The sequence below is a fragment of the Tympanuchus pallidicinctus genome, unplaced genomic scaffold, assembly GCF_026119805.1.
Source record: "Tympanuchus pallidicinctus isolate F22 unplaced genomic scaffold, pur_lepc_1.0 scaffold26, whole genome shotgun sequence".
Lineage (NCBI taxonomy): Eukaryota > Metazoa > Chordata > Aves > Galliformes > Phasianidae > Tympanuchus > Tympanuchus pallidicinctus.
The window spans coordinates 13,610,227-13,632,523 of NW_026294743.1; the positions used below are offsets into that span (position 1 = coordinate 13,610,227).

A 22,297-nucleotide genomic window follows, 5' to 3' on the forward strand; every position below is an offset into this window, starting at 1 on the left:
CCCTGTGCCTGCAGGCTTTGCTCACGTTCCCAGTGTAAGAGCCAGTTGAGAGCTCAGCTCAGCTTCACTAACTGCAGAAATCCAGCCTCTGCCAGCCATGTTTTTCTCTCCCCTGAAACACTGAACTGCTGCAAGAAGCAACGTTTCAATAGCTCCTTTACTGCACAAAAGCTAGGACATAAGAACAGATTTCCAGACCAGGCATACTTTTCAGGGAGGCACCAGACAAGTGGAGACAACGGGAAGCACTGGCAAGTCAAAGCTGTGTTCAAAGCTTGGATGCAAGATCTAACGTCAACTTTTCCCAGGCAGGTTAGCTACGGCGATGATAAATCATGGCCAAAAGCTTCCCTGCACCAGATCACCAAATCCAAGAGGTCAGGAGCTGCAGAGATGGAGATCCATCTCAGCCCAGGAATCCTTCCGTTCAGCTCACAGGCAGAAGGCAGTGGGGCTCTCACGTCGCTCTGCTCCCAGGCTGGCTCCCCAATACAGCGCAGAGACTGACTGGCATCATTTGCATGTCTCCTTTGCCTACTGGCAAGCACGCCCACTGCAGGGCACCTCTCATCCCACCCTCAGTCCTTGTAAGAAACACCAGGGCAAATCCGCCTGCGCTGAGCACAGCCCTTCCTTCCACTGAGCAACAAAGAAACCGTTCTGCCCTTGCTCCTGACCCTTGTCCTACCTCCGCCTGCCCTCAGAGTACAGCCGTCTTCTCTTGTGGAGGGAAAGGGAGAGAAAAAGGGAGAGGAAAAAGGGAGAGGAAAAAGGGAGAGGGAAAAAGGGAAACAGGGAAAGGGATATATGAATATGTCAAGCCTGAGTCATGGCAATCATAAGCCCTGTGCACATTCTACGTTTCTTACACCCTCCACCCTTCTCACAGCCATACACGGGGCTCTGGGGAGCCGACGTCTCCGCTGTTGGGGGTCCTGCTGCCACCTCGCGGTCCCTTCAGGAGCCCCCAGCTACTGCCCTGAGCCCTCCGGTTCCCCCTGCTGCCCCTTGAAAACCTCAGGATGCCAGCAGCACCTCGTGCCTTAGGATGCCCGGTGGATTTCACAAGGATGCTCTCATCTCCCGCATTGTGCTCACTGGCAAAAACATCCAGCGGCGCTGACCAGAGCTCAGCGGTGACATGCAGGGAAACCTGCTGTGCTGCAGCGTGAGCCTCCGGTCCCGCTGCTGGGCACCGCCGGGTGCAGCCCGGCTCCGTCCTCTCCGCAGCTCCCTGCAGGGACCGATGGCCGTGCCCGGGATCCCCCCGAGCCTCCTCTTGCGCAGGCTGAGCTGCCCCAGCTCTCCCAGAATCCCACCCCAACCATTTCCCACGCGGCGTTGATGAGGGGCAGGGATCTGGGGGGAAGGAACGGGGCTGGTGGTTGCAGTCCTATGACGGCGGTTTGTGCCGCCTCGTCCTTACCCGGCGGTGGGCACGGGGACGGGCGGGTCTTTAGAGCTGCAGAATGGACTGCAGACAGAAGTGCTGAAAAACGAACGCTAAACATTTAATCATTGAACGTACAGAGCAATAAACAGAGAAATGACCGCATTCCCAACCATCTCCCACCCGAACAATCATCCCCCCCTCACGGCTTCCCTCCTCGGGGCCAACACGAAGCGGCTCCACGTCGGCTTCACGCGGCTCCGGGAGCTCCGCACGGGGACACACAGACGGAAACCGGCACTTGGGGACTGCGGCTGCGGGGCAGCAGCTCAGCACAGCGCTGCCGACGATTGGAGCCGGCGAGAGCCGAAGGCTCTTGCGGACTCCGTGCCGGGCTCGAACGCGTCTCGATCCGTGCGGTCGCTCCCTCTCTTCCGGGGCTGCCCGGCTCAGCCAGGAGCCGCTCCCGGACACCGGCCGGGTCCCGCCGCTCGCGGTCAGCCGCCGCTTCTCGCAGCCCGGCGGCGCCCCGCCGCAACGACGGAGGACGGCTCGGTTCCGACGGGGGACGGACGGGGCGGGCGGCGGTGCCCCCGCACCGCCTTCCCCTGACCGCCCGGCGTCCCCTTCCCTGAAGCTGCTCCGCCCATAAATGTTGGCAGGGGTCTAAAGCCACAGCCACCAGTCCTGCTAACGCAGGGTTTGGTGAAAGGGGTGCAGCATTTGGCACTGGGGTGCAACTTCTTGTTAAAAGGGTGAAATCTTTGGGCCTTGGCTTCAGGCTTTTGCTGAAGGGGTTCAGCCTGTTGTTCCTGGGGTTATGCTGTTTGGCACCATTTGACCTGGGGCTTCTGCTTTTGGTTTTCATTTCTCCTGTCTTCCATCTGTATGCCTCTCCAGAGCTCCCCAGCAGAGACACTTTTTCTTTGCTGCAGCCTTCGTGGACAAACTCCACTGGGCAGAAGAGATCTGTGCAGACACAGCAGCAGACGTCTGTGTGCAGAGGGGCGCTGCTCATCCCGTTTCTCTTCCCATCTACGTCTCGTCCCACTCGGTGCCTTTTGAAGGGCGGAATCTCTTTCCGTCTCCTGAGTCGTGCCTCCCCTGGTCAGCAAAGGGCCGCTACCGCACTGGAGTCATCCAAACTCAGAGGAATAATAGATGACCATTTATTGAGAGCTTTCTTAACAGCCAGCAACAGCCAATTGGTGGTAACATTGGCCAATGGGCTGATTGCAATGAATAACTGTAGGCAATGGCTGTGACAAAGAGCCAAAGAATACCAGATGACAAAAAGGCAGAAAATGGGGAAAGAGGGACAGGCAGCAAAGCGCTCGTAGATCCAGCCACGTCTTGGTGTCAGGTGCGGACCTCCAGTGTGCTGGGTCGTCGTCGGAGGTGGTGTTCAGCCGACGACGGCTCACGACGACAGTAGAAACTCACTGAGAAGTCCAAAGGGGTGGCACTCAGCCGCCTGTCAGCACTGCCCCACAGCTGTGCCTGTGCGCCCCGGGGGGCAGGAGCACAGGAGAGGCCCCTTCCATGGGGACAGAGCCCTCTCCCCGCGCCCCACCGCGCAGCCCCGAGCTGGGAGGGGCTACCGAGCCCGGCGGTCAGATGGGCAGCAGCCCATCACAGACCACACGCAGGGTGCTGCTCGCAAAGTACGCCAGGGAAGCGTACGTTGCCCGGGGCAGCACTCGAGGCAGGAGCCGATAGAAGAGCTCCAGGTCGAAGTGCTGGGCGTACAGCACTGCAGAGCCCAGCACAACAACGAGGAGCAGCTGGAGGCAGACCAGGATGAGGCAGATCGTCCTGCGGGGCAAAAGAGAAAGGGGGCCGGGAATGAGGCGTCCCCCCCCACGGCAGCACAGCCCCACACAGTGCCGAAGGGGCCGTTTGGGAGCCCCGCCGGCTGCAGTGGGGGTCCAGGCCATCAGCCCCCCGCCGGGAGCCCGGCTGCTGGCGGCTGGGCACGGGGCAACGAGGGGACACTCACTGCATCCAGAAGGCGAGCCCTCGTCTCCTCGCCCGCTCCTCCTTCTCCTGTAGGTGAACACGGGGCAGGGACGGTGGTCAGGCCCTGCTGCACAGCCGGGGCTCGTGCGGGACAGCGGGAGCCGGCAGCGCAGCAGCACAGCCCCGGTGCTGCAGGGAGCCCCGTCCCCGGGGAGACCCTTGTGGGTGGGGTGAGGGTGCGGTGGGCTCTGCCCCTTACCAGCTGTGCCTCCACCAGCTCCGGCAGCACAGCCCCAGGCACGGGGGCTGCCTCCAACTCCACCTGATGCTGCTGCCTGTAGGGCACAAGGCTTGGTCGGAGGCTGCCGGCCTCTGTCACCGCGGGGACTGCCCAGCAGTGTGCGCCCACCCCAGGGCTGGGATGGGGCTGCTCCGTCCCGCCACGTGCCGAACGGAACCCGAGCCCCAAGCCCAGCAGCGCTGCAGCCCCATTGCTGCCCTTAGTGCTGCAGAGACCCCGGGGTGCAGGCGTGGGCTGCAGGGCCCAGTCCCACTCACCAGGCACTCTCCACCTCCAGCTCCTCCAGCTCCTCTTGCAGGCGCCGTTTCTCCTGGCGCAGCACCTGGCAGACAAAAGCGTGAGCGCCGTGCCCGCTGCAGCCCTCCTCCAGGTCCCCAGCCTGGGGGCGGGCAGCCCCGATCCCCTCGCCCCTCCACACTACCTCAATCTCCTCGCTCTCGGCCTGCAGCTGCTTTTCCAGCTGGGCGATGAGCTGCTTCTCCTGCAAGACAACAGCTGGGCCATGTGGGATGGCTGTGCTGGGACCCATGGACCCAAGGGACCGGGACCGACGTCCTCCTCACAGCCAGAGCCGTGAGGACGCCGAGCTCTGAGGACGAGCCCCCGCTCCACCCTACCTGCTCCAGCTGCTCTCGCCTAGCAGCCTCTCTTTCGTCCTGCACTTTCCGGCACTCCTGCGGGCAAGGAGGAGAGGCCATCAGGGCACCGGCGCTCCCACGGAGCTCCGTGCCGCCGTCCCCTCCCACCTCCTCCATCGGGGCGACTGGCGCCCGCAGGGCTGCAGCTGCAGCCCCGCACGGGGGGACTTCTCCCACCCCACGCCCCACGGCAGCACTGCTGAGCCCGCACACCCACACCGGCCCGTGTCGCTGCATCCGCTCACCTTCATCAGGAGTTCCTTGGCTTCAGCTCTGTGGTTCTCCACAGCCCTCTCATGAGCCTGTGGGAGGAGAGAGGAGCGGCGCTGGCACCGAGGCGCTGCCGGCAGCTCTGCATCCCGCCGGAGGTGCCCGGCCCTCTGCTGCCGCGCCACAGGCAGGGCGCCCTCCAGCCGGCAGCTCGGCCCGCCGGCCCTTCTGTGCCCGCCCACCCAGAGCTCACCTCCATCAGCTCCTGCAGCAGCTTCACGCGCTGCAGCGCTGTTAAATTTCCGCTGGCAAACTGGGCCCGCATGGCTGCACCGCTCGCACAGCTGCTCGCAGACCTGCACACCCGCAGAATGGGGCCGGCAGGGTGAGCGCTGACCCACTGCCCCTGCCCCGCCCCGGGGCCTCTGTGAGCTCAGCACGGCATTGTGACATCACCAGCACAGGAGGGTCCTTGGAGATCATTAAGAACCACAGCATGGATGCGTTGGGAAAGTCCTGGAAGGTCATAGAACCATAGGATGGTTTGTGTTGGAAGGGTCCTGGAAGATCATTAAGAACCACAGGATGGCTTGGTTGGGATGGCCAGCGTTGGGAGTTCCTTGATGATCAAAGAACCGTAGATTGGTTTGTGTTGGAAGGGTCCTGGAAGATCAGAGAGGCACAGGATGGCATGGGTTGGGATGTTTCTTGGTGATCATTGAACTATAGAACGGTTTGTGCCGCAAGGGTCCTTGAAGATCACAGTTTGTTCTGTCTGCCGGAACATCTGCTCCCTCTGATGGGATTTCTGGAATCGGCTTAGAATTGACGTCCTCTTGTTGAAGATAAGATGGCAAAACGGATGCCTCAGCATGACGTAACATCAGTGGGAGCCGGTTTGGGCAGGCCCCCTTAAAAGGTTGGAAATTGACAGCGAGGATGACTGTTAGCCTTCATCTCATGACCACCAGAGATGTGAATTATTTCTTGGAATTTCTGCCCATGTCCTTGGAATGTGATGGATACGTACATGCTACGCCTATAAATCTGCAGTCCCTGCTTCTCTGGCTGTGCGTGTTGGTGGAGCGATCCCACGCACCCGGCTGTAATAAAGGCATCGCCTGCTTGACGCAACACATGCCGTGTCCCATTCCTGAGTTGGTTTCCTCAGCCTCACCACGGCCTAAGAGAATAAGCTTGTTGGACTAGACACTGTTCAGCTTTCAAACCCCATGATTTTAAATGAGATGCCACGCTCCAGGAAGCTGAGGTGCTGAGCTTCTTTTGACTCAACTGGCTCGTAGAGCTACGGTGAGATATTTCCTTTATTGCAGTCTAAACGGAGTAGGATGGGCTGCTGCTTTCCTTCTGCAGTGCAGAGCAGTCCATCCATCCCAGCACCACCGCCAGTCGCCCACACGGCCCAGTGCTGGGGACGGCGGTTCCGCCGGCGCCGTGACCGGACTCAGCTGAAAGCCACTCCGCCCCACCCTGGCATGAAAAGCAGGAAAGTGGCGAGGCGTGCGGAGGGGGCGGGAATGGAGGGGTTGCTCCAGATGTTGCTGTGTTCCCTTCAGTGGCCCAGGCCAAGCTCGCTGAGCTGCTCCTCCTTGGAGCAGGGGAGCGGTGCAGGTGCGATGAGCTGGCCATGCACAGCACACCCTTTCCTTGCTTTTTGCCTCTCCGCCTTCCGCGAGTGAACAGCATCTCCAATCTTTCCTTGCTCAACAACCACTCAGCTCAAAAAGAACTGGCAAGCTTGCTTTTAGAATTACTTTGTACAGCCTGATGCTGTAAAGCACGAGCTCTCCCAGCGATGACCTGCCTCTGACGTGCTCAGCCTGCAGGGAAAAGCTAATCCCCTGTGCCTGCAGGCTTTGCTCACGTTCCCAGTGTAAGAGCCAGTTGAGAGCTCAGCTCAGCTTCACTAACTGCAGAAATCCAGCCTCTGCCAGCCATGTTTTTCTCTCCCCTGAAACACTGAACTGCTGCAAGAAGCAACGTTTCAATAGCTCCTTTACTGCACAAAAGCTAGGACATAAGAACAGATTTCCAGACCAGGCATACTTTTCAGGGAGGCACCAGACAAGTGGAGACAACGGGAAGCACTGGCAAGTCAAAGCTGTGTTCAAAGCTTGGATGCAAGATCTAACGTCAACTTTTCCCAGGCAGGTTAGCTACGGCGATGATAAATCATGGCCAAAAGCTTCCCTGCACCAGATCACCAAATCCAAGAGGTCAGGAGCTGCAGAGATGGAGATCCATCTCAGCCCAGGAATCCTTCCGTTCAGCTCACAGGCAGAAGGCAGTGGGGCTCTCACGTCGCTCTGCTCCCAGGCTGGCTCCCCAATACAGCGCAGAGACTGACTGGCATCATTTGCATGTCTCCTTTGCCTACTGGCAAGCACGCCCACTGCAGGGCACCTCTCATCCCACCCTCAGTCCTTGTAAGAAACACCAGGGCAAATCCGCCTGCGCTGAGCACAGCCCTTCCTTCCACTGAGCAACAAAGAAACCGTTCTGCCCTTGCTCCTGACCCTTGTCCTACCTCCGCCTGCCCTCAGAGTACAGCCGTCTTCTCTTGTGGAGGGAAAGGGAGAGAAAAAGGGAGAGGAAAAAGGGAGAGGAAAAAGGGAGAGGGAAAAAGGGAAACAGGGAAAGGGATATATGAATATGTCAAGCCTGAGTCATGGCAATCATAAGCCCTGTGCACATTCTACGTTTCTTACACCCTCCACCCTTCTCACAGCCATACACGGGGCTCTGGGGAGCCGACGTCTCCGCTGTTGGGGGTCCTGCTGCCACCTCGCGGTCCCTTCAGGAGCCCCCAGCTACTGCCCTGAGCCCTCCGGTTCCCCCTGCTGCCCCTTGAAAACCTCAGGATGCCAGCAGCACCTCGTGCCTTAGGATGCCCGGTGGATTTCACAAGGATGCTCTCATCTCCCGCATTGTGCTCACTGGCAAAAACATCCAGCGGCGCTGACCAGAGCTCAGCGGTGACATGCAGGGAAACCTGCTGTGCTGCAGCGTGAGCCTCCGGTCCCGCTGCTGGGCACCGCCGGGTGCAGCCCGGCTCCGTCCTCTCCGCAGCTCCCTGCAGGGACCGATGGCCGTGCCCGGGATCCCCCCGAGCCTCCTCTTGCGCAGGCTGAGCTGCCCCAGCTCTCCCAGAATCCCACCCCAACCATTTCCCACGCGGCGTTGATGAGGGGCAGGGATCTGGGGGGAAGGAACGGGGCTGGTGGTTGCAGTCCTATGACGGCGGTTTGTGCCGCCTCGTCCTTACCCGGCGGTGGGCACGGGGACGGGCGGGTCTTTAGAGCTGCAGAATGGACTGCAGACAGAAGTGCTGAAAAACGAACGCTAAACATTTAATCATTGAACGTACAGAGCAATAAACAGAGAAATGACCGCATTCCCAACCATCTCCCACCCGAACAATCATCCCCCCCTCACGGCTTCCCTCCTCGGGGCCAACACGAAGCGGCTCCACGTCGGCTTCACGCGGCTCCGGGAGCTCCGCACGGGGACACACAGACGGAAACCGGCACTTGGGGACTGCGGCTGCGGGGCAGCAGCTCAGCACAGCGCTGCCGACGATTGGAGCCGGCGAGAGCCGAAGGCTCTTGCGGACTCCGTGCCGGGCTCGAACGCGTCTCGATCCGTGCGGTCGCTCCCTCTCTTCCGGGGCTGCCCGGCTCAGCCAGGAGCCGCTCCCGGACACCGGCCGGGTCCCGCCGCTCGCGGTCAGCCGCCGCTTCTCGCAGCCCGGCGGCGCCCCGCCGCAACGACGGAGGACGGCTCGGTTCCGACGGGGGACGGACGGGGCGGGCGGCGGTGCCCCCGCACCGCCTTCCCCTGACCGCCCGGCGTCCCCTTCCCTGAAGCTGCTCCGCCCATAAATGTTGGCAGGGGTCTAAAGCCACAGCCACCAGTCCTGCTAACGCAGGGTTTGGTGAAAGGGGTGCAGCATTTGGCACTGGGGTGCAACTTCTTGTTAAAAGGGTGAAATCTTTGGGCCTTGGCTTCAGGCTTTTGCTGAAGGGGTTCAGCCTGTTGTTCCTGGGGTTATGCTGTTTGGCACCATTTGACCTGGGGCTTCTGCTTTTGGTTTTCATTTCTCCTGTCTTCCATCTGTATGCCTCTCCAGAGCTCCCCAGCAGAGACACTTTTTCTTTGCTGCAGCCTTCGTGGACAAACTCCACTGGGCAGAAGAGATCTGTGCAGACACAGCAGCAGACGTCTGTGTGCAGAGGGGCGCTGCTCATCCCGTTTCTCTTCCCATCTACGTCTCGTCCCACTCGGTGCCTTTTGAAGGGCGGAATCTCTTTCCGTCTCCTGAGTCGTGCCTCCCCTGGTCAGCAAAGGGCCGCTACCGCACTGGAGTCATCCAAACTCAGAGGAATAATAGATGACCATTTATTGAGAGCTTTCTTAACAGCCAGCAACAGCCAATTGGTGGTAACATTGGCCAATGGGCTGATTGCAATGAATAACTGTAGGCAATGGCTGTGACAAAGAGCCAAAGAATACCAGATGACAAAAAGGCAGAAAATGGGGAAAGAGGGACAGGCAGCAAAGCGCTCGTAGATCCAGCCACGTCTTGGTGTCAGGTGCGGACCTCCAGTGTGCTGGGTCGTCGTCGGAGGTGGTGTTCAGCCGACGACGGCTCACGACGACAGTAGAAACTCACTGAGAAGTCCAAAGGGGTGGCACTCAGCCGCCTGTCAGCACTGCCCCACAGCTGTGCCTGTGCGCCCCGGGGGGCAGGAGCACAGGAGAGGCCCCTTCCATGGGGACAGAGCCCTCTCCCCGCGCCCCACCGCGCAGCCCCGAGCTGGGAGGGGCTACCGAGCCCGGCGGTCAGATGGGCAGCAGCCCATCACAGACCACACGCAGGGTGCTGCTCGCAAAGTACGCCAGGGAAGCGTACGTTGCCCGGGGCAGCACTCGAGGCAGGAGCCGATAGAAGAGCTCCAGGTCGAAGTGCTGGGCGTACAGCACTGCAGAGCCCAGCACAACAACGAGGAGCAGCTGGAGGCAGACCAGGATGAGGCAGATCGTCCTGCGGGGCAAAAGAGAAAGGGGGCCGGGAATGAGGCGTCCCCCCCCACGGCAGCACAGCCCCACACAGTGCCGAAGGGGCCGTTTGGGAGCCCCGCCGGCTGCAGTGGGGGTCCAGGCCATCAGCCCCCCGCCGGGAGCCCGGCTGCTGGCGGCTGGGCACGGGGCAACGAGGGGACACTCACTGCATCCAGAAGGCGAGCCCTCGTCTCCTCGCCCGCTCCTCCTTCTCCTGTAGGTGAACACGGGGCAGGGACGGTGGTCAGGCCCTGCTGCACAGCCGGGGCTCGTGCGGGACAGCGGGAGCCGGCAGCGCAGCAGCACAGCCCCGGTGCTGCAGGGAGCCCCGTCCCCGGGGAGACCCTTGTGGGTGGGGTGAGGGTGCGGTGGGCTCTGCCCCTTACCAGCTGTGCCTCCACCAGCTCCGGCAGCACAGCCCCAGGCACGGGGGCTGCCTCCAACTCCACCTGATGCTGCTGCCTGTAGGGCACAAGGCTTGGTCGGAGGCTGCCGGCCTCTGTCACCGCGGGGACTGCCCAGCAGTGTGCGCCCACCCCAGGGCTGGGATGGGGCTGCTCCGTCCCGCCACGTGCCGAACGGAACCCGAGCCCCAAGCCCAGCAGCGCTGCAGCCCCATTGCTGCCCTTAGTGCTGCAGAGACCCCGGGGTGCAGGCGTGGGCTGCAGGGCCCAGTCCCACTCACCAGGCACTCTCCACCTCCAGCTCCTCCAGCTCCTCTTGCAGGCGCCGTTTCTCCTGGCGCAGCACCTGGCAGACAAAAGCGTGAGCGCCGTGCCCGCTGCAGCCCTCCTCCAGGTCCCCAGCCTGGGGGCGGGCAGCCCCGATCCCCTCGCCCCTCCACACTACCTCAATCTCCTCGCTCTCGGCCTGCAGCTGCTTTTCCAGCTGGGCGATGAGCTGCTTCTCCTGCAAGACAACAGCTGGGCCATGTGGGATGGCTGTGCTGGGACCCATGGACCCAAGGGACCGGGACCGACGTCCTCCTCACAGCCAGAGCCGTGAGGACGCCGAGCTCTGAGGACGAGCCCCCGCTCCACCCTACCTGCTCCAGCTGCTCTCGCCTAGCAGCCTCTCTTTCGTCCTGCACTTTCCGGCACTCCTGCGGGCAAGGAGGAGAGGCCATCAGGGCACCGGCGCTCCCACGGAGCTCCGTGCCGCCGTCCCCTCCCACCTCCTCCATCGGGGCGACTGGCGCCCGCAGGGCTGCAGCTGCAGCCCCGCACGGGGGGACTTCTCCCACCCCACGCCCCACGGCAGCACTGCTGAGCCCGCACACCCACACCGGCCCGTGTCGCTGCATCCGCTCACCTTCATCAGGAGTTCCTTGGCTTCAGCTCTGTGGTTCTCCACAGCCCTCTCATGAGCCTGTGGGAGGAGAGAGGAGCGGCGCTGGCACCGAGGCGCTGCCGGCAGCTCTGCATCCCGCCGGAGGTGCCCGGCCCTCTGCTGCCGCGCCACAGGCAGGGCGCCCTCCAGCCGGCAGCTCGGCCCGCCGGCCCTTCTGTGCCCGCCCACCCAGAGCTCACCTCCATCAGCTCCTGCAGCAGCTTCACGCGCTGCAGCGCTGTTAAATTTCCGCTGGCAAACTGGGCCCGCATGGCTGCACCGCTCGCACAGCTGCTCGCAGACCTGCACACCCGCAGAATGGGGCCGGCAGGGTGAGCGCTGACCCACTGCCCCTGCCCCGCCCCGGGGCCTCTGTGAGCTCAGCACGGCATTGTGACATCACCAGCACAGGAGGGTCCTTGGAGATCATTAAGAACCACAGCATGGATGCGTTGGGAAAGTCCTGGAAGGTCATAGAACCATAGGATGGTTTGTGTTGGAAGGGTCCTGGAAGATCATTAAGAACCACAGGATGGCTTGGTTGGGATGGCCAGCGTTGGGAGTTCCTTGATGATCAAAGAACCGTAGATTGGTTTGTGTTGGAAGGGTCCTGGAAGATCAGAGAGGCACAGGATGGCATGGGTTGGGATGTTTCTTGGTGATCATTGAACTATAGAACGGTTTGTGCCGCAAGGGTCCTTGAAGATCACAGTTTGTTCTGTCTGCCGGAACATCTGCTCCCTCTGATGGGATTTCTGGAATCGGCTTAGAATTGACGTCCTCTTGTTGAAGATAAGATGGCAAAACGGATGCCTCAGCATGACGTAACATCAGTGGGAGCCGGTTTGGGCAGGCCCCCTTAAAAGGTTGGAAATTGACAGCGAGGATGACTGTTAGCCTTCATCTCATGACCACCAGAGATGTGAATTATTTCTTGGAATTTCTGCCCATGTCCTTGGAATGTGATGGATACGTACATGCTACGCCTATAAATCTGCAGTCCCTGCTTCTCTGGCTGTGCGTGTTGGTGGAGCGATCCCACGCACCCGGCTGTAATAAAGGCATCGCCTGCTTGACGCAACACATGCCGTGTCCCATTCCTGAGTTGGTTTCCTCAGCCTCACCACGGCCTAAGAGAATAAGCTTGTTGGACTAGACACTGTTCAGCTTTCAAACCCCATGATTTTAAATGAGATGCCACGCTCCAGGAAGCTGAGGTGCTGAGCTTCTTTTGACTCAACTGGCTCGTAGAGCTACGGTGAGATATTTCCTTTATTGCAGTCTAAACGGAGTAGGATGGGCTGCTGCTTTCCTTCTGCAGTGCAGAGCAGTCCATCCATCCCAGCACCACCGCCAGTCGCCCACACGGCCCAGTGCTGGGGACGGCGGTTCCGCCGGCGCCGTGACCGGACTCAGCTGAAAGCCACTCCGCCCCACCCTGGCATGAAAAGCAGGAAAGTGGCGAGGCGTGCGGAGGGGGCGGGAATGGAGGGGTTGCTCCAGATGTTGCTGTGTTCCCTTCAGTGGCCCAGGCCAAGCTCGCTGAGCTGCTCCTCCTTGGAGCAGGGGAGCGGTGCAGGTGCGATGAGCTGGCCATGCACAGCACACCCTTTCCTTGCTTTTTGCCTCTCCGCCTTCCGCGAGTGAACAGCATCTCCAATCTTTCCTTGCTCAACAACCACTCAGCTCAAAAAGAACTGGCAAGCTTGCTTTTAGAATTACTTTGTACAGCCTGATGCTGTAAAGCACGAGCTCTCCCAGCGATGACCTGCCTCTGACGTGCTCAGCCTGCAGGGAAAAGCTAATCCCCTGTGCCTGCAGGCTTTGCTCACGTTCCCAGTGTAAGAGCCAGTTGAGAGCTCAGCTCAGCTTCACTAACTGCAGAAATCCAGCCTCTGCCAGCCATGTTTTTCTCTCCCCTGAAACACTGAACTGCTGCAAGAAGCAACGTTTCAATAGCTCCTTTACTGCACAAAAGCTAGGACATAAGAACAGATTTCCAGACCAGGCATACTTTTCAGGGAGGCACCAGACAAGTGGAGACAACGGGAAGCACTGGCAAGTCAAAGCTGTGTTCAAAGCTTGGATGCAAGATCTAACGTCAACTTTTCCCAGGCAGGTTAGCTACGGCGATGATAAATCATGGCCAAAAGCTTCCCTGCACCAGATCACCAAATCCAAGAGGTCAGGAGCTGCAGAGATGGAGATCCATCTCAGCCCAGGAATCCTTCCGTTCAGCTCACAGGCAGAAGGCAGTGGGGCTCTCACGTCGCTCTGCTCCCAGGCTGGCTCCCCAATACAGCGCAGAGACTGACTGGCATCATTTGCATGTCTCCTTTGCCTACTGGCAAGCACGCCCACTGCAGGGCACCTCTCATCCCACCCTCAGTCCTTGTAAGAAACACCAGGGCAAATCCGCCTGCGCTGAGCACAGCCCTTCCTTCCACTGAGCAACAAAGAAACCGTTCTGCCCTTGCTCCTGACCCTTGTCCTACCTCCGCCTGCCCTCAGAGTACAGCCGTCTTCTCTTGTGGAGGGAAAGGGAGAGAAAAAGGGAGAGGAAAAAGGGAGAGGAAAAAGGGAGAGGGAAAAAGGGAAACAGGGAAAGGGATATATGAATATGTCAAGCCTGAGTCATGGCAATCATAAGCCCTGTGCACATTCTACGTTTCTTACACCCTCCACCCTTCTCACAGCCATACACGGGGCTCTGGGGAGCCGACGTCTCCGCTGTTGGGGGTCCTGCTGCCACCTCGCGGTCCCTTCAGGAGCCCCCAGCTACTGCCCTGAGCCCTCCGGTTCCCCCTGCTGCCCCTTGAAAACCTCAGGATGCCAGCAGCACCTCGTGCCTTAGGATGCCCGGTGGATTTCACAAGGATGCTCTCATCTCCCGCATTGTGCTCACTGGCAAAAACATCCAGCGGCGCTGACCAGAGCTCAGCGGTGACATGCAGGGAAACCTGCTGTGCTGCAGCGTGAGCCTCCGGTCCCGCTGCTGGGCACCGCCGGGTGCAGCCCGGCTCCGTCCTCTCCGCAGCTCCCTGCAGGGACCGATGGCCGTGCCCGGGATCCCCCCGAGCCTCCTCTTGCGCAGGCTGAGCTGCCCCAGCTCTCCCAGAATCCCACCCCAACCATTTCCCACGCGGCGTTGATGAGGGGCAGGGATCTGGGGGGAAGGAACGGGGCTGGTGGTTGCAGTCCTATGACGGCGGTTTGTGCCGCCTCGTCCTTACCCGGCGGTGGGCACGGGGACGGGCGGGTCTTTAGAGCTGCAGAATGGACTGCAGACAGAAGTGCTGAAAAACGAACGCTAAACATTTAATCATTGAACGTACAGAGCAATAAACAGAGAAATGACCGCATTCCCAACCATCTCCCACCCGAACAATCATCCCCCCCTCACGGCTTCCCTCCTCGGGGCCAACACGAAGCGGCTCCACGTCGGCTTCACGCGGCTCCGGGAGCTCCGCACGGGGACACACAGACGGAAACCGGCACTTGGGGACTGCGGCTGCGGGGCAGCAGCTCAGCACAGCGCTGCCGACGATTGGAGCCGGCGAGAGCCGAAGGCTCTTGCGGACTCCGTGCCGGGCTCGAACGCGTCTCGATCCGTGCGGTCGCTCCCTCTCTTCCGGGGCTGCCCGGCTCAGCCAGGAGCCGCTCCCGGACACCGGCCGGGTCCCGCCGCTCGCGGTCAGCCGCCGCTTCTCGCAGCCCGGCGGCGCCCCGCCGCAACGACGGAGGACGGCTCGGTTCCGACGGGGGACGGACGGGGCGGGCGGCGGTGCCCCCGCACCGCCTTCCCCTGACCGCCCGGCGTCCCCTTCCCTGAAGCTGCTCCGCCCATAAATGTTGGCAGGGGTCTAAAGCCACAGCCACCAGTCCTGCTAACGCAGGGTTTGGTGAAAGGGGTGCAGCATTTGGCACTGGGGTGCAACTTCTTGTTAAAAGGGTGAAATCTTTGGGCCTTGGCTTCAGGCTTTTGCTGAAGGGGTTCAGCCTGTTGTTCCTGGGGTTATGCTGTTTGGCACCATTTGACCTGGGGCTTCTGCTTTTGGTTTTCATTTCTCCTGTCTTCCATCTGTATGCCTCTCCAGAGCTCCCCAGCAGAGACACTTTTTCTTTGCTGCAGCCTTCGTGGACAAACTCCACTGGGCAGAAGAGATCTGTGCAGACACAGCAGCAGACGTCTGTGTGCAGAGGGGCGCTGCTCATCCCGTTTCTCTTCCCATCTACGTCTCGTCCCACTCGGTGCCTTTTGAAGGGCGGAATCTCTTTCCGTCTCCTGAGTCGTGCCTCCCCTGGTCAGCAAAGGGCCGCTACCGCACTGGAGTCATCCAAACTCAGAGGAATAATAGATGACCATTTATTGAGAGCTTTCTTAACAGCCAGCAACAGCCAATTGGTGGTAACATTGGCCAATGGGCTGATTGCAATGAATAACTGTAGGCAATGGCTGTGACAAAGAGCCAAAGAATACCAGATGACAAAAAGGCAGAAAATGGGGAAAGAGGGACAGGCAGCAAAGCGCTCGTAGATCCAGCCACGTCTTGGTGTCAGGTGCGGACCTCCAGTGTGCTGGGTCGTCGTCGGAGGTGGTGTTCAGCCGACGACGGCTCACGACGACAGTAGAAACTCACTGAGAAGTCCAAAGGGGTGGCACTCAGCCGCCTGTCAGCACTGCCCCACAGCTGTGCCTGTGCGCCCCGGGGGGCAGGAGCACAGGAGAGGCCCCTTCCATGGGGACAGAGCCCTCTCCCCGCGCCCCACCGCGCAGCCCCGAGCTGGGAGGGGCTACCGAGCCCGGCGGTCAGATGGGCAGCAGCCCATCACAGACCACACGCAGGGTGCTGCTCGCAAAGTACGCCAGGGAAGCGTACGTTGCCCGGGGCAGCACTCGAGGCAGGAGCCGATAGAAGAGCTCCAGGTCGAAGTGCTGGGCGTACAGCACTGCAGAGCCCAGCACAACAACGAGGAGCAGCTGGAGGCAGACCAGGATGAGGCAGATCGTCCTGCGGGGCAAAAGAGAAAGGGGGCCGGGAATGAGGCGTCCCCCCCCACGGCAGCACAGCCCCACACAGTGCCGAAGGGGCCGTTTGGGAGCCCCGCCGGCTGCAGTGGGGGTCCAGGCCATCAGCCCCCCGCCGGGAGCCCGGCTGCTGGCGGCTGGGCACGGGGCAACGAGGGGACACTCACTGCATCCAGAAGGCGAGCCCTCGTCTCCTCGCCCGCTCCTCCTTCTCCTGTAGGTGAACACGGGGCAGGGACGGTGGTCAGGCCCTGCTGCACAGCCGGGGCTCGTGCGGGACAGCGGGAGCCGGCAGCGCAGCAGCACAGCCCCGGTGCTGCAGGGAGCCCCGTCCCCGGGGAGACCCTTGTGGGTGGGGTGAGGGTGCGGTGGGCTCTGCCCCTTACCAGCTGTGCCTCCACCAGCTCCGGCAGCACAGCCCCAGGCACGGGGGCTGCCTCCAACTCCACCTGATGCTGCTGCCTGTAGGGCACAAGGCTTGGTCGGAGGCTGCCGGCCTCTGTCACCGCGGGGACTGCCCAGCAGTGTGCGCCCACCCCAGGGCTGGGATGGGGCTGCTCCGTCCCGCCACGTGCCGAACGGAACCCGAGCCCCAAGCCCAGCAGCGCTGCAGCCCCATTGCTGCCCTTAGTGCTGCAGAGACCCCGGGGTGCAGGCGTGGGCTGCAGGGCCCAGTCCCACTCACCAGGCACTCTCCACCTCCAGCTCCTCCAGCTCCTCTTGCAGGCGCCGTTTCTCCTGGCGCAGCACCTGGCAGACAAAAGCGTGAGCGCCGTGCCCGCTGCAGCCCTCCTCCAGGTCCCCAGCCTGGGGGCGGGCAGCCCCGATCCCCTCGCCCCTCCACACTACCTCAATCTCCTCGCTCTCGGCCTGCAGCTGCTTTTCCAGCTGGGCGATGAGCTGCTTCTCCTGCAAGACAACAGCTGGGCCATGTGGGATGGCTGTGCTGGGACCCATGGACCCAAGGGACCGGGACCGACGTCCTCCTCACAGCCAGAGCCGTGAGGACGCCGAGCTCTGAGGACGAGCCCCCGCTCCACCCTACCTGCTCCAGCTGCTCTCGCCTAGCAGCCTCTCTTTCGTCCTGCACTTTCCGGCACTCCTGCGGGCAAGGAGGAGAGGCCATCAGGGCACCGGCGCTCCCACGGAGCTCCGTGCCGCCGTCCCCTCCCACCTCCTCCATCGGGGCGACTGGCGCCCGCAGGGCTGCAGCTGCAGCCCCGCACGGGGGGACTTCTCCCACCCCACGCCCCACGGCAGCACTGCTGAGCCCGCACACCCACACCGGCCCGTGTCGCTGCATCCGCTCACCTTCATCAGGAGTTCCTTGGCTTCAGCTCTGTGGTTCTCCACAGCCCTCTCATGAGCCTGTGGGAGGAGAGAGGAGCGGCGCTGGCACCGAGGCGCTGCCGGCAGCTCTGCATCCCGCCGGAGGTGCCCGGCCCTCTGCTGCCGCGCCACAGGCAGGGCGCCCTCCAGCCGGCAGCTCGGCCCGCCGGCCCTTCTGTGCCCGCCCACCCAGAGCTCACCTCCATCAGCTCCTGCAGCAGCTTCACGCGCTGCAGCGCTGTTAAATTTCCGCTGGCAAACTGGGCCCGCATGGCTGCACCGCTCGCACAGCTGCTCGCAGACCTGCACACCCGCAGAATGGGGCCGGCAGGGTGAGCGCTGACCCACTGCCCCTGCCCCGCCCCGGGGCCTCTGTGAGCTCAGCACGGCATTGTGACATCACCAGCACAGGAGGGTCCTTGGAGATCATTAAGAACCACAGCATGGATGCGTTGGGAAAGTCCTGGAAGGTCATAGAACCATAGGATGGTTTGTGTTGGAAGGGTCCTGGAAGATCATTAAGAACCACAGGATGGCTTGGTTGGGATGGCCAGCGTTGGGAGTTCCTTGATGATCAAAGAACCGTAGATTGGTTTGTGTTGGAAGGGTCCTGGAAGATCAGAGAGGCACAGGATGGCATGGGTTGGGATGTTTCTTGGTGATCATTGAACTATAGAACGGTTTGTGCCGCAAGGGTCCTTGAAGATCACAGTTTGTTCTGTCTGCCGGAACATCTGCTCCCTCTGATGGGATTTCTGGAATCGGCTTAGAATTGACGTCCTCTTGTTGAAGATAAGATGGCAAAACGGATGCCTCAGCATGACGTAACATCAGTGGGAGCCGGTTTGGGCAGGCCCCCTTAAAAGGTTGGAAATTGACAGCGAGGATGACTGTTAGCCTTCATCTCATGACCACCAGAGATGTGAATTATTTCTTGGAATTTCTGCCCATGTCCTTGGAATGTGATGGATACGTACATGCTACGCCTATAAATCTGCAGTCCCTGCTTCTCTGGCTGTGCGTGTTGGTGGAGCGATCCCACGCACCCGGCTGTAATAAAGGCATCGCCTGCTTGACGCAACACATGCCGTGTCCCATTCCTGAGTTGGTTTCCTCAGCCTCACCACGGCCTAAGAGAATAAGCTTGTTGGACTAGACACTGTTCAGCTTTCAAACCCCATGATTTTAAATGAGATGCCACGCTCCAGGAAGCTGAGGTGCTGAGCTTCTTTTGACTCAACTGGCTCGTAGAGCTACGGTGAGATATTTCCTTTATTGCAGTCTAAACGGAGTAGGATGGGCTGCTGCTTTCCTTCTGCAGTGCAGAGCAGTCCATCCATCCCAGCACCACCGCCAGTCGCCCACACGGCCCAGTGCTGGGGACGGCGGTTCCGCCGGCGCCGTGACCGGACTCAGCTGAAAGCCACTCCGCCCCACCCTGGCATGAAAAGCAGGAAAGTGGCGAGGCGTGCGGAGGGGGCGGGAATGGAGGGGTTGCTCCAGATGTTGCTGTGTTCCCTTCAGTGGCCCAGGCCAAGCTCGCTGAGCTGCTCCTCCTTGGAGCAGGGGAGCGGTGCAGGTGCGATGAGCTGGCCATGCACAGCACACCCTTTCCTTGCTTTTTGTCTCAGCATGACGTAACATCAGTGGGAGCCGTAAGCCATTACAGCCGTGAGCTGTAATGATTCAGCATATCCTGCTTTCTTATTGTTCAGTTGGAGAAGGCAGATGCTGTCACACATCAATCAGGAAGCACTTGGATGAGCCAGCCCTCTGCTTTTCACAACAGTCATGGTTACTGCCGGCTCTGACACCTTACCAGGAGATGCTTCAGTTCATTAACGTGGACTTAATTCCTTCCATCAGCAGCTACTCCTGAACTGACCTTCATTGATACAATGACACCGCCAACTTCTAGCACGAGCTGACCTGCAAAACACAGAAAAGAGAGCAGGATGACAACCAACACAGAGATAACACGTTTTAATATTCACGAACAAAAAAAGCAATAACAATACAGACGGGCAGCTGCAGCAACACAGCAGTACATAAAGAAATGAAAACCTGGCTCGGCCCCGGAGCGGAGCGGCCTGGCCCCAGAGCCCCCACCTCCAGATGCCTCATTCAGCACAGATCCATCATCTCAGCAACCACCTACTACCCAACCCGCCAGCGTTCCTGTGACCTGCCATCAGCTGACGAGACAGAAGTAAGATCACCATGATCTTCCAAGCCACGAGATGGGCCAGGACACCACAAAAGGATTCACAATACTTTAGTTGGGGTCTCATGAAGGCAGAGTAGAGAAAGACGATCGCCTCCCTTGCCCTGCTGCCCACCGCTCTTTTGTTGCAATCCAGAATACTGTTGGCTTTCTGGGCTACCAGCACACACTGACACAGGTAAAGCTTTTTGTCTACCAGGGAAGCCCAAGACCTTCTTGGCAGGGCTGCTATTGAGGAGTTCTCCCACCATTTGGTAGTTGTGCTCTGGAATCCTGCCTTTAGGCATGAAAGCCAGGAAAGCATTGCTGGTGAAGACAGAGGCAAAGAAGCCATGAGGTACATCAGCCCTCTCTGCTAACACATTAACACAACAGTAGGCCCACACCATCCCTGTCTACTCTTTTACTTGTAAAGAAACTCTATCAGCTGGAGCCTTCACACTCCTCTGCAAGTATCAGGTCCATGTCAGGTGAAAGCAGCCAAAGCTGCCCTGACTATCACAGCCCTGACCAGCTCCCTGTTGGCCAGTGTGAGACCCAGCTGAGCATCACCTGTGTTTCCCCCAGCAGCTGTGTGAAGAAGTTGGCTGAACTCCGTGGCCTGTTGTTCTGCTCAGCCAGAGAATGCCAGGGGCAATTGCAGCTCCCATGGGCAGCTGCTCGTTGATCTGCAGACACCTCAGATTGCTGACAAAAGACTTCTGCCTGCTCTCCTTGATCAAGCAGTTGGTAAGCAGCCTGATCAAGACCACGCAACAGTTAATGATGTTATTCTATAATAGCTCAAGTGACCAAAATGAGAGAATCTTTTCCATGGTGTACTGCACATGAGTCGTAGGCTCATTCACTTCTGGACACTTAAGGATACAGTTTGCAAAGGAATCCCTCGTTTTATCTCCATCTATCACTAGCTGTATCCAATAAAGTCCTACAAGAAGACACAAAAGCTGGGACAAGCTTGCTGATAACAGCTGAGGACACGCAGGAATGTCCATGACACAACAGCCACTGCAGTCAAGGAAGATCTAGAAAATACAGGTGATGAAGCAGAAGGGAAAGAAATAAGCTTAGTCATGCTCCTGTGGCACACGACTCCATTTGTTCAGCTAAATCCCTTTATAGGCTGCCCTCGTTATGCACAGCAGGGACAGTTTCAGTTGTCCTAGATGTGGGTATCTACTGACAGTGCAGGTGTTGTTGGACAAAGGAATGTCCTTCCACAGTCTGGGAGTAACAACCTACATTTCACCAGATATTTGCATCTGAACAGCTCCTTCCTATCCTTAATCTCCACATGTGAGCATTAGTGGCTCCCTAATTAGCAGTAGTGAGGTACCTCACAGGGAGGTGTCTATGTTGTGGACATCTGATCTGAGGCAAGAGGAACTGAGGGAGTATTGGGAGGGGGGGAGAGGATCAGAATAGGGGAATAAGGAGGGGAGGGATGAGGTGAGGGTGGGGAAGGGACCCTGGGGGTAAAAATGGAGAACTGGGGGGTGGTGTCAAAAAGGAATGGCGGGGAACTGGAATTGGGGGGTGGGGGAGCTCTAAAGGTCAGTGTTGGGGGGGAATCGAGGGAAGAGCGTGACCCTGGGAGTCAGAAAGAGGGACTGGGGGAGTTTATAGCAAAACCGTGGAGGGGAACGAGGCAGCGATGTACCCTGGATTGGGGATGTGGACGAACACAGCGCACCTCCCCACACTGAGCAGAGGCCCTGAGCACCACAGAGGCCCCACGAGGCCAACGCAAAGCGGCCCCCGCCCCGGTGTCCCCCCGAACACCCACTTGTAGAAGTTGAAGCGGGCGCTCGGAGCCCGGGGCTGCCCGGCACCACTTCCGCACGGCCCGCTCGTCCTCGCGGCGCAGGGTGATGACGTCACACGGCCCCGCGCATCTCGCTCCAGTCGGCCCCGCAGCTCCTCCCTCGCCCGGGCCCAACGCGCCGCTCCAGTAACCGCCCTCGGCGCGGGCAGAAAGTCATCAACCTTTTGTTCTTATTATTACTACTAAAAATCTCTGCTGTCTTTTGCGAATTGCCGTGAATTTCCACTCGGCACACGCAGGTGCGTTCTGCGTTTCCTCAGTTGCTCCGCGCCTCCAATCTGACACGGCCGAGGGCTTTGCGGGGCTCCTCCTGTAGATACAAAGCGGGAAGCGCCGCGGCACATCCGCACGGCTCCCTTTGCCAGCCGCAGAAACCTGACTTGCTCTGCTCCGTTCTCTGGGCTGCCGTGGGACGCCAGAACGGCGCTGCTGATGGGGGAAGGCAGCTGCCCTCCTCCCTCCCGCCAGCAGTCGTCCCTCCACACCCGCAGGAGGACGGTTTCCCTCCAAGCAGCCTGCCGCACGCACTGGCCATACCTGCACGTGGAAGGTCTGGGCGATCTCTGCGTCCACATCGTAAACAATACCAGGAGTGTTTCACCTTTGTCCTTATCTGCTCCCTCGAAGACAAGAGATGATGGCGGTCACACTTAAGTAGGCCATGCGAAAAAGAACGTGCCGAGGCCGAAGGTGGGAGCCCCTCCACCCCCACCTCAGCTCTGGCAGAATTGGAGCACAAAGGAGGGTGAGCCTGAGTCAGGGCACGTGGAGCAATTGCTCCCAGCTGCTTGGCCATGAAGAGCAGCAGAGGGGTCTTATGGGGCTCTGTGGCAAAGCTTTTCCTCTGGGGCTTTCCTCCAGAAGAAGTAGTGGGTGGAGACTTACTGAGATTGCAAACTCTTTGAGGGCGCTGTTGACTTTCCCGGAGGGAGAAACTGCCTTGGAGATGTGCCAGGCGGTGAAAGCTGTGGGCTGAAGATG

General features: G+C 59.9%; 2 protein-coding genes and 1 long non-coding RNA gene across 7 annotated transcripts; all 3 read right to left on the reverse strand.

Moving 5' to 3' along the window:
- Positions 1 to 2,545: 2,545 nt before the first annotated feature.
- LOC128084341 (involucrin-like) lies at positions 2,546 to 6,393 on the reverse strand. Its single transcript, XM_052690294.1, has 8 exons — positions 4,752 to 6,393; positions 4,534 to 4,590; positions 4,268 to 4,324; positions 4,072 to 4,131; positions 3,908 to 3,972; positions 3,609 to 3,684; positions 3,390 to 3,436; positions 2,546 to 3,205 (listed from the first exon to the last, which is right to left on the reverse strand). Exons 1-8 carry the CDS (start codon positions 4,821 to 4,823, stop codon positions 3,004 to 3,006), a joined length of 636 nt encoding a protein of 211 aa, XP_052546254.1. The 5' UTR covers positions 4,824 to 6,393; the 3' UTR covers positions 2,546 to 3,003.
- A 2,510-nt stretch (positions 6,394 to 8,903) lies between these two features.
- LOC128084339 (involucrin-like) lies at positions 8,904 to 18,887 on the reverse strand. Of its 5 annotated transcripts, none has more exons than XM_052690293.1 (8): positions 17,468 to 18,887; positions 17,250 to 17,306; positions 16,984 to 17,040; positions 16,788 to 16,847; positions 10,266 to 10,330; positions 9,967 to 10,042; positions 9,748 to 9,794; positions 8,904 to 9,563 (listed from the first exon to the last, which is right to left on the reverse strand). In XM_052690293.1, exons 1-8 carry the CDS (start codon positions 17,537 to 17,539, stop codon positions 9,362 to 9,364), a joined length of 636 nt encoding a protein of 211 aa, XP_052546253.1. In that variant the 5' UTR covers positions 17,540 to 18,887; the 3' UTR covers positions 8,904 to 9,361. The 5 variants fall into 5 exon arrangements, with proteins under 5 accessions (XP_052546253.1, XP_052546251.1, XP_052546252.1 ...); XM_052690291.1 differs by lacking the exon at positions 10,266 to 10,330 and adding an exon at positions 16,624 to 16,688; XM_052690292.1 differs by lacking the exons at positions 9,967 to 10,042; positions 10,266 to 10,330 and adding exons at positions 16,325 to 16,400; positions 16,624 to 16,688.
- A 2,577-nt stretch (positions 18,888 to 21,464) lies between these two features.
- LOC128084342 (uncharacterized) lies at positions 21,465 to 21,818 on the reverse strand. The gene is made up of 2 exons (XR_008208479.1): positions 21,692 to 21,818; positions 21,465 to 21,620 (listed from the first exon to the last, which is right to left on the reverse strand). It is a non-coding gene; the product is annotated as an uncharacterized LOC128084342 (long non-coding RNA).
- Between the last annotated feature and the right edge of the window lie 479 nt (positions 21,819 to 22,297).